The 10,105-nt window shown below is 45.8% G+C and overlaps 1 protein-coding gene across 1 annotated transcript; it reads left to right on the top strand.

The window, feature by feature from the left end:
- The first annotated feature begins 109 nt into the window (after positions 1-109).
- EIF5 (eukaryotic translation initiation factor 5) lies at positions 110-6,837 on the top strand. The gene is made up of 10 exons (XM_004681570.2): positions 110-395; positions 500-581; positions 841-1,013; positions 1,250-1,361; positions 2,107-2,249; positions 2,497-2,655; positions 3,190-3,351; positions 3,656-3,820; positions 4,089-4,223; positions 4,621-6,837. Exons 1-10 carry the CDS (start codon positions 324-326, stop codon positions 4,708-4,710), a joined length of 1,293 nt encoding a protein of 430 aa, XP_004681627.1. The 5' UTR covers positions 110-323; the 3' UTR covers positions 4,711-6,837.
- The last annotated feature ends 3,268 nt before the right edge of the window (positions 6,838-10,105 follow it).

Raw genomic sequence — 10,105 nt, 5'->3', positions numbered from 1 at the left:
CGGCCGCTGCGGCGGCGTCCGGGCCTGGGAGCGAGCGACGCTGGTCGCGGGGAGCTGGCCAGGCAGGGGTGCCGCTCACCGCGGGGGTCCGTGTGCCCTCTCCTTTCTCTTTCAGAGCTGTTGCGCAGCCATTGGTACCTGTATTGGGGAAACATAGCGTACAAGCAAGAAGCTTACAGCCTCAGTGGCGAAAACTTTTTCATGTCAGAGACCGAGAACTCTTGCAGTCGTTTATGTCATCCCTTCTTCTCCAGACAGAAGATACCAAAAAGTTGCAATCAAAGATCTCTTCATCTTATTGATAAGGCCACTAATAAGCCAAAATGTCTGTCAACGTCAACCGCAGCGTGTCAGACCAGTTCTATCGCTACAAGATGCCCCGTCTGATTGCCAAGGTAATGTTGCTTTTCTCGTGGGTGTCAGGACCCAGTCGGTGACCCCAGTCACTGCGGAGGCTCTGCTGGCGTGGGTGCACAGTGAAAACTCTCCTCTCTTTTAGGTTGAGGGCAAGGGAAATGGAATCAAGACAGTTATAGTCAACATGGTTGACGTTGCAAAGGCGCTTAATCGGCCTCCAACGTGTAAGTAATGCCTCTTGCTGGAAGGAAATTATCAGTAGGTGTGGGAGTCTTTGATCTGCCTAAAGTACATGCTGATCAGTTTGAGAGTTAAGCCTTAAGTGGACCCTTGAACTTCAAACCAACTGATAGGTTACCGCTGAGCAGAAACTACGCTGGCAGCACTTTTTTTTTTGACCTAGCAATTTAAGAAACCTGAGAAGTAGTTGTGGGCCTGTGGGCGTGTACCCTGTAACCACACTCAACCTGTTTTCCCAAATAGATCCCACCAAATATTTTGGTTGTGAGCTGGGAGCACAGACCCAGTTTGATGTTAAGAATGACCGGTACATTGTCAATGGATCTCATGAGGCGAATAAGCTGCAAGACATGTTAGATGGATTCATTAAAAAATTTGTTCTCTGTCCTGAGTGTGAGAATCCTGAAACAGATTTGGTGAGTACGTCTGGGTTGATTGGTAATCGAAGAGGATAAATGACTGGCTTTCTTGAGTTAGGACTTGATTCGAAGTAAATGATCGCAAGGTGTTAGATTATTTAGTAGAGTGGGCCGTGGTAGGTGGGTGGTCTTATGTGGAAAGTTGATGCTGTTGGGTATTTTCACACTATGTTCCTCTCAGAATTTTCCTCATCTATTATAGATGACATACTTGTTTTTACTCTCTCTGGCAGCATGTCAATCCAAAGAAGCAAACAATAGGTAATTCTTGTAAAGCCTGTGGCTATCGAGGCATGCTTGATACACATCATAAACTCTGCACATTCATTCTCAAAAACCCACCTGGTAAGTCATGAACTTAAGTGATCTTAATAAAGCAACTGATTGTTGGGAAACAAAATGGAAGTCTCTTGGTTGCCATTAAACTGTCTATTTGAGCTCTGAACGCTTAACTGTTTCGATGGCTTAGAAAGATGTTACAGGTGAAAGCCTGACTGGAGAACTACCATACCTCCATTTACTTTTAACTAGCTTCCTTCTGGGTGGTTAATGAAGTCATTGTTGTAAACCAAGCATCGTGACAGGATCGCAGCAGTGGATCTGTTTTCTGGATGTTGTTTTGTAAGGGCAAATGGCTCATTAGGCCTAAGTAACTTCAGTGCAAGCAACACTCTGTGGCAGATGATCAAAATGTCTGACACAATTTGCGCTTGCTATAGCAAGAAAGTCTAACCTATTCCGGTGTTCTCCCCTCCGTGAGACAAGCCGTTATATAGGCTTAAACAGGGTTCTAAATGAACTAAAGTTGAGCTGTGCCCACATTTAGGTTCATAAAAAACGAGGGAGGAACGTGAATGGCTTCTAAGGCATCGTCGCTTAATCGTACTCAGTAATACATATCATTGTTATTTTGAGGCATTTCATTTTTTTTTTTTAGGCATTTCATTTTTAACCTGAATTTCTTAACCAGAGTGTGTGAATTTAGTTGGCAAACTGTCTTGGTGTGGTATTTGTGGACCTCTTGGAGAGGGCGGGGTTTACAATGGCTTTGAAAATGAAAACCATGCCGCTGAATTTTTCTTTTTTATAGAGAATAGTGACAGTGGTACAGGAAAGAAAGAAAAGGAAAAGAAAAATAGGAAGGGAAAAGACAAGGAAAATGGCTCAGTGTCTAGCAGTGAGACTCCACCCCCACCACCACCAAATGAAATTAGTCCTCCTCCTCATGCTGTGGTGAGTGCCTGGTTGACAGGGTGGGGGCCCTAAAAGGGTGCAAAGTGGATGTATTTGGTTGAGGTGGGCAGAAATAATGAAACTTACCTTCATAATATTGACCGTAATTACAGTTGGGTCTGGGCGCCGTTGAATTCATGGACACCGAGTTTACTGGGTAGAAATGAAGTTGGTGCTGTTGACTTGATTTAGAAGTACAAAGTGATTTTGGGTTTGTAAGACTGCGCAAACACCCTATTATAAATAGGAAGAAGAGGAGGATGATGATTGGGGGGAGGATACAACTGAGGAAGCTCAAAGGCGCAGAATGGATGAAATCAGTGACCATGCAAAAGTTCTGACTCTCAGTGATGATCTGGAAAGGACTGTTGAAGAACGGGTCAATATCCTCTTTGATTTTGTTAAGGTAATACATTTGCTTCAGTAACAGTTCGTTTTTTATGATTAACATCGTGTCGGGGTTTTGTTAAATGTAGTTTTTTTTTTTTTTAAAGATTTTATTTATTTGTACATACAGAACTGGGGTACAGTCCAGAGACTCAGGGGCAGTGAGAGACTTCACCAGAGACAGAGTGGGGAGCAGAACAGGCAGATCAACGAAGTACACTGCTGAGGGGAGCAGGAGAGGTCTGCCACGCCATGTGGTCTCCTCCGGGGCAGGCGGGGATCGAACTCATGCGGAAGTGGCTTTAGCTTCTCAGTGCAGTGCTTTAACCCGCTGCGCCACCAGGGAGGGCCTTGTTAAATGTAGTTTTAAGGTGAATACTTGACAAGCTTGCTTTTGCATTTTTGAAATTTTAGGGTAGTTGAGGGATAATATGAGTTACTCTTTTTAAAGGTCTTAGAATTGTCATGAATTAGGTAGCCAAAAACTCCACAAGAACAGGGACTATCTGGTTTATCTACAGCAGAATTTTACTGGGTTCTTTTCTTTTTCCAGAAAAAGAAAGAAGAAGGTATTATTGATTCATCTGACAAAGAAATTGTTGCTGAGGCAGAACGACTGGATGTAAAAGCCATGGGCCCTCTTGTCTTGACTGAAGTTCTTTTTAATGAGAAGATTAGAGAACAAATTAAGAAATACAGGCGCCATTTCCTACGAGTAAGCAAATTAGATTTGTAATGAGATTACAGCTCTGACCTTGGAAAGATTTTAACCTCTCAATTATGTGTTCCTGTTATCTTGGCTATGATGATAATTGACCTACTTAGAAGCATGTCAGTATCTGAAAAATGCTGCATAGTTTTATATGCATAAAACAATGGGTCTTGATGCATTCATTGATTGGTTTTTGAGCTGCTACTTTAGGGCTTTGGTTGTCAGGAACATCTTTTGAACAGTGCATAAATTTGAGTGTTAGAAACCTTGTCCCAGAACATCTAAAAAAACTTGTTAATATTTGCAGTTTTGTCACAACAACAAAAAAGCCCAACGGTACCTCCTTCATGGTCTGGAGTGTGTGGTAGCAATGCATCAAGCCCAGCTCATCTCCAAGATCCCCCACATCTTGAAGGAGATGTATGATGCAGACCTTCTGGAGGAAGAGGTCATCATCAGCTGGTCGGAAAAGGTGGGGAAAACATAACGGTATCTAGTTGTTCAGGTAACTAGTCTCCGTCAGATGTAGTTCTGTGTTTGACTAGTGTAACGACTTCTGGGAGATTTCTACTATGGCAGTTTCTTCACAGAAGAAACTACTTACCTGAGTAATTATTTGCTAAATATATGTAGCCTCGAGAATCAGACCCAGCCCTGAGCTCGGCATGGAAAATTACAAAATATCTTGAATTATTTTTTAGATCCTCAAACTAAGAAAGCTGTACTGAACATTTTTTTAGGCCTCTAAGAAATATGTTTCAAAAGAACTTGCCAAAGAGATTCGTGTCAAAGCAGAACCATTTATAAAGTGGTTGAAGGAGGCAGAGGAAGAATCTTCTGGTGGTGAAGATGATGATGAAGATGAGAATATTGAGGTAAAAATTTGGAGAAAGTGTTGAAAGTTTTGGTGGTGGGTGTTTGAGTTATAAAACAGTCATTTTGGGTAATTCTGAACTTCAAAGTGCAACCAGAGATTGGAAAAATAATCATTCATGGGGGATGTGGTTAGAAAGATCTTGCTGCATCCCCCTCCCCAGACATGTTTCCAAATACATACAATTACCAGAGTAAGGGTTTGATGTAGGTCAAGTGTTGAGGTGTGCTGCTTGTCAGAAAAATGCAGGTAGTGTTAGGCTGAAGGGGTTTTGTATACCAGAAATTCATATGCAGGTAATGGCTGCACTTTCAGATCCTTTTTTTGTTGTTGTTGCAGACAATTGACTAAATGTCAATGTGTTTATAAGTAGATTCATCAATACATTTGTTTACCAGGTGGTATATTCGAAGACTGCCAGTGTACCGAAAGTTGAAGCTGTGAAGTCTGACAACAAGGACGATGACATTGATATTGATGCCATTTAGAGGGGTGGGTGCAGCCCAGCTTAACAGTTTACTGCTGCGAATTGTTCTGCATCATCAGCCAGAAGTGCAACATGTATGTGGAAAAGCTGAAATGGCTTAACATCATGCTACACTTTCTACTAAAATTGTATTGCTGTGAGTGGTCTGTAATTAAGCCCTGAGACATCTAGGGAGTCCATACACATACCAGTGAGCAGATGTAGTTTGCTTATTTATAGCATGTTTGTTTTTGAAAAATTAGTGGTGGACACATTGGGATCACATTTATACAGTTATAAAAATAAAGATTTGATTTTGGTCATTCTTCAAATTTTTGGCTCTGAATGTAAGCTGAATTAATTGGCTACTTTTCAAAATATTGCACCATCCTGTAACCTGATAGGATTCTCGGAGCCTCTTGAATATTGTTACTGCTGAGACTGAAGAGGTCTTCGGCAGAATGTAAGCATAAACCTATTTGTAATTATTTTATTCAGCCGTTAAGAAGTATAGTACTTGTAAGTCTTGCTCTCGTCCCTTGAATTGGCATTTGGCTGACATGTCCTCACCATGCCAACGTGGACTGATGATAAATTGACAGTGTAACTCCTTTATCTTATAAGAGGTAAAAATGACCTGAGTGTCCTATAAGTAATTTTAAGAGCAGGTTTTGAAACTTGAATTTCTTTTTCCAGTTTGTGTACACTTGCCCCAAATCGCAGTCTTTGAAGTCATGTGCATTGCACGTTGGATGAGCCAGGGGAACTACATTAACGCGTAGGCGTTCTGTGTGTGCAGCTGTTGCTTTGTACTGAGAGAAACTCAGACTTCGGGGTGTGATTAAATAGTAAACTATGATTTTATTGGGGGATACAGGAAAGGGTGCACTTATTCTAGCAAAAACAACATAATTTTTCCGCTCTTAGGTTTAAAGTACAACTTTAAAATGTTTAGACATACTGTATATTTCCTTGGGCTTCTTTAATCATTTCACATTTGGACACAGCTTATGCTTTTTAGGTTTGGGTTGCTACCTTGCTGAAATAAGTGTTCATGTCTCAGACTTGTTTTTTGTTGTTGATTTCAAAATGTCTTATTTAAAAAACTAAAATCATACTTCAGAGTCAGAGCCTATATTTTGATGTGACACTTGGGGGTTTTAATTTCACATTAAATAGACCCAGTCACCCAAAAAAAGTCTGGAAGAGGCCACTGAGTGCAGGTGACAGTGCCCCCTCCAGCCCATCTGGGTGCAGCTTTAGATTGAGGATAATTTTACTCCGGGATTCCTTGGTCACTTAGCTGGTCTAACTCAGGTAATGCAGCTCTGGACTGTACCTGAGAAGGCGTCTTCGAGGAAGGGACTCTCGAGTGCCTTTTCCTTACCACAAAGGGGGTTGGGGTCCGGCCCATGGTAATTTAATGTTGAGCAGGGTCACGTGGTTCACCTCAACTCTTGGTGACCCAGCTCGTAGCCGACAGTGAGACCTTCGCAGATGTCTGTAACAATTTTTTCACATTGAAATTATAAAAGCATTTGATACACTAAACCTCGTTAGCTTGTTATTTTGAGAGAATTAAAGTTGAGCGTTGTAACTCGAGAACTAGGTTGGTCTCCAAGCTGCCTTTTGATGGATTTTGATGAGAGTGAAATGGGAGCCATACAGCTAAATGGAATGTGCTTTGTCTCACCAAAGAGGTTTCTGCAAAATTCACATCTCACCTAGGTTTCAGATTCTTTGTCATGGCTAATTTGCTTTTGTTAACTGCAATTCTATAGGAAATACCGGTGACCCAAGCTAAGTTGCATTCTGTATACCCAGTGTCAAGCTAATTCGGTTCAGTTATAAAGCCTTTTTGTTTTTAATCTGAAAGAAAGCCTGTAAAGGGCTTCTAAACACTAAAGAGAAAACTTTGGCCTAAAACCAGTGTTTTGTCTGGTGCCAAACTTGAAATGAAATTCAGATCCATGTAGGAATTTTATCCAGAGGCGGTCCCAATAGAGAAGTCCTTCACCTTGCTCTATTCGACTGTCTTAAAAAAAACTTTCCTGTTTCAGACAGCTACCTTACTTGATTAAAAACAATGTTAAAGTTATATTTTGTCTCTGATTTAATAAACTTAACCCAGATCTCCATTTTAATACGAGGGGAGTGTTGAAATCTGTCCCGTTCAGTGGCTGCTTTAGATTTGTTGCATGGGTCTCGCATGCAGATGGGGGTTGGCGATCCCATAGGGACGGGCCATGGCCTCTTGAGATGCCGCCAGGTTCTGCCTCGGGAGGTAGGTGTCACAGCTAGTTAGAGCCGCCTCTCGCCAGGAAGGGGGAGTGACGGGGATGGTTGCCCAGCAAGTCTTTCTGAAGTCGATGAGCTTGCAAGGTTTTAGAGGGATCAAATGTGCCCCACCTGATGAGGTGTTGGGGTTCAAGGTGTCCCTCCTCCTGCTGTTAGTACAAGACCCAAGTACTGACAAAAACTAGTCCAGGGAACATGGGAGTGGAAGCCGGTCTTCCTGAGAGGGGCACCTGCACCTTCTATGGTGCCTCTTCTGAGTGGGGGCGCTGTTCCAGGGCCACTTCAGGCCTGCTCGGTGCGGGGCTGCCCTGTGGTGTGTCCACATTGAACATGTGTCCCCAGTGTTCCACAGACCAGTCCCTAGGGATGGCGCTCAGGCAGGTGACTTTGAGAAGTGAGGCTCGCACACCCTCCAGAGTGACTGGTGTGCCCTTGTTCACAGGAGCAGCATGCTTGGACCTTCTGTCCACCTCTACTGAGATCAGGAATGGGCCCAGAACCCAGACCAGCATGTCCTTGGCCTGTCACCCCAGGGTCCACTGCTGGTTTGCTGACCCAGTGAGTTGCTTTTAGGGCAGTCATTTGCTATGAATCCCGTGTGTGGCCCAGTGGTCAGTTGGGTGAGGGGCCTGTGGACGCTTGGGAAAGGGCTAGGAAGCAGCTGCAGGCTGGTCCTGACTCCAGCCAACCCCTGGTGTGCCCAGGTGTGGTCAGGCAAAGCTAGGTCAGTGGCTAGGCTAGGCCTCATTGCCACTTGATGCCACACGATGGCTGAAAATAGCACTTGGAGGCCGTCCCTGGTGGCACAATGGGTTAGAGTGCAGCACTAAAGCTGTCACAGCCTCTGGCCTAAATGTGATCCCCAACCAGGGGGTGACCCCCAGAGTGCAGCAGATCCCTCCTGTGCCCTGCTCCCCACTTTCTGGTGAGTCTGCACCTCTGGCCTGTACCCCAGTTCTTGTATGCATTAATAAAAAGTTTTCCTCCCAAAAAATACAGCACTTTTGAGCAGGCTCTGGATGAGGCTGAGTCAGGTTGCCCCACCCCCCAAGGAAGCTTCCCAGACCAGCAGGGCTGGTGGCAAGCAGTCGGGTGTGAGCTTCAGGGGAGAAACAACCCGGAGGAGCCCCAAGTCCTCCAGCCATCTCCGTGGGGACGGGGTGCCCGGGGCTTGTCTACAGTTCATGCTGGGCCTCGCCCTGTGAACAGCTCCAGCTGGGGTGATAAGGAGCAGGCTGGGTTACCAGCTGGCAGGGGACTACCCTGAGGTGGTGGCCTCCGCTTGAATTGGACCACATCTAAAGGGCCTCCCAGACCAAAGCAGGAAGGAGTGGGCTCTGCAGAGGGGAGAGCTTTAGAACTAGAAGGCTGTGTCAAGAGCACCTCGGGTGCACAGGAAGCACCCCCAGAAAGTGGAGACTGATTGTGGATGCCTCAATTTTGGGGTCAGGCTGGGGGAGGCAACAGGGCTTCTGCAGAGAGGATTGAGGCCTACAGGCTGCAAGGGTGGCGTCAAGCCAGAAGTTGAGGGAAGCTTGTCAGATAATGCGGTTCACCCTGGGGCCTGGTCACCAAGCTGGGGGGCAGGCCTGGGCAGGTAGAAGAATCTCTGCGCCAGATGCAAGGGAAGGTGAGGCCAGGACCTGCTTGGGGCTTGTGTAAAGGGTGGGCCTCCCGCAGGAGCCCCAGGGGTCAGGCCCCAGTGGTAGATGGGGTCACTGGTCTCCAGGTGGAGTCAAGTGGGAGCCCTCAGACTGCAGTGTGTGGTGTGCCTTGGGCAATGAGACGGAGTGGGGAGAACAGGCTGATCTACTGAAACACTGCTGAGGGGAGCAGCGGGTCAGGAGAGGTCTGCCTCGCGCCATGTGGTCACCTCCGGGGCGGGACCGACTCACTGAAGCTCGGAGGCTGGCTTGCAGGGCTGCGTCCCAACCTGCTGTGCCACCAAGGGCCTGGGCTTTTATTCTTACCGCAGTTACCAGCTCCCAGCACCTTACGGCTGGGGCATCACAGCTGCCGCTCCCAGGCGCCCTCCCGCTGGCTTGCTCTGTCTAAACACCAGGCGGTGTGGGCTCTTCCAGTGCCCTGAAGACCCCCGCCAGTAAAAGCCAGCTCACTTCTGCACAGGGAACATTTTTTTTTTAATTTTATAACAGTTTATTTTTACATCATCTTGTACATTTTTTTTTTCATCTCAATTGTAATCCCCGCGGGTTTCCCATCACCAAGTCACCCGTATGCCATCACCATAATCCCGTGCACTTCCCTCCCCACGCCCCCCATTCCCCACTCCACCCCTGTAAAATGTCTCTGGTATATGGTGGTTCATTATTTTATTTTCTCGCCTGGTCCATTATACTCCTGCTATGAGTGAAACCATCCGGTATTTTTCTTGTTCTGGCTTAACGGAACATTTTACGTGTTGCTTGGCTCACCAAAAGGACACAGAGATGTCCCGAGCCAAGGGAGAACTTAAAGTGGGAGAGAGACCCTTGGGGAGGACAAGGCCGCCCGAAGCCGGCATTCCGAGGGGTAGGGTCGGCCAGCATGAGAGCCCGGGAAGATGAACAGATGGGGTGACTGCTGCTCTGGCCAACTTAAGGCGCAAACTGACCCAAACTAGCAACTCGACGGGAATAAAGGAGAAAAGCTAGAGACAAGTCTGTGAGGAAAGTAACTGTTCTCTGAGAGACCCACAAAGGCGGTAAAGCTTTAGCTGAATGGGCTCAGAAGGGAAAGTAAAATGGTGCTGACATCAGAAATACAAGTTGGGACTTCGGCACTCGGTCTGCAGAAGCAGAGGGGTGTAAGGAAGTGCGCACAGTTGTAGCCAGTTGAATGAAAAGGGCAAGTTCCTGGAAACCTGCCAAGACCAGGTTCCTGAGAAAGTTGCAAGTGCTGAGCAGACCGGTCACCGTCACTGCAGAGAGGTCGACTCAGTGACCACCCTTCTCCACAGTAGGTGCCCGGTCCTGGCCGTCTTACTGGCTAATTCCACCCAAGTTTGCATGGAGCAAGGAGCCTGTTGGTTTCTTTAATCTATATAATGTTGAATTATTTAAAATCATTATTTAAAAAAAAAAAAGTAAAAACCTGATCAAAACAGTTCAAGGAGAGCG

The sequence above is a fragment of the Condylura cristata genome, unplaced genomic scaffold, assembly GCF_000260355.1.
Source record: "Condylura cristata isolate star-nosed mole 26May11 unplaced genomic scaffold, ConCri1.0 scaffold00013, whole genome shotgun sequence".
In the NCBI taxonomy this organism is placed as follows: Eukaryota; Metazoa; Chordata; class Mammalia; order Eulipotyphla; family Talpidae; genus Condylura; species Condylura cristata.
Note: the sequence above shows the minus strand (reverse complement) of the source record. Positions and strands in the feature narration are given on the sequence as shown.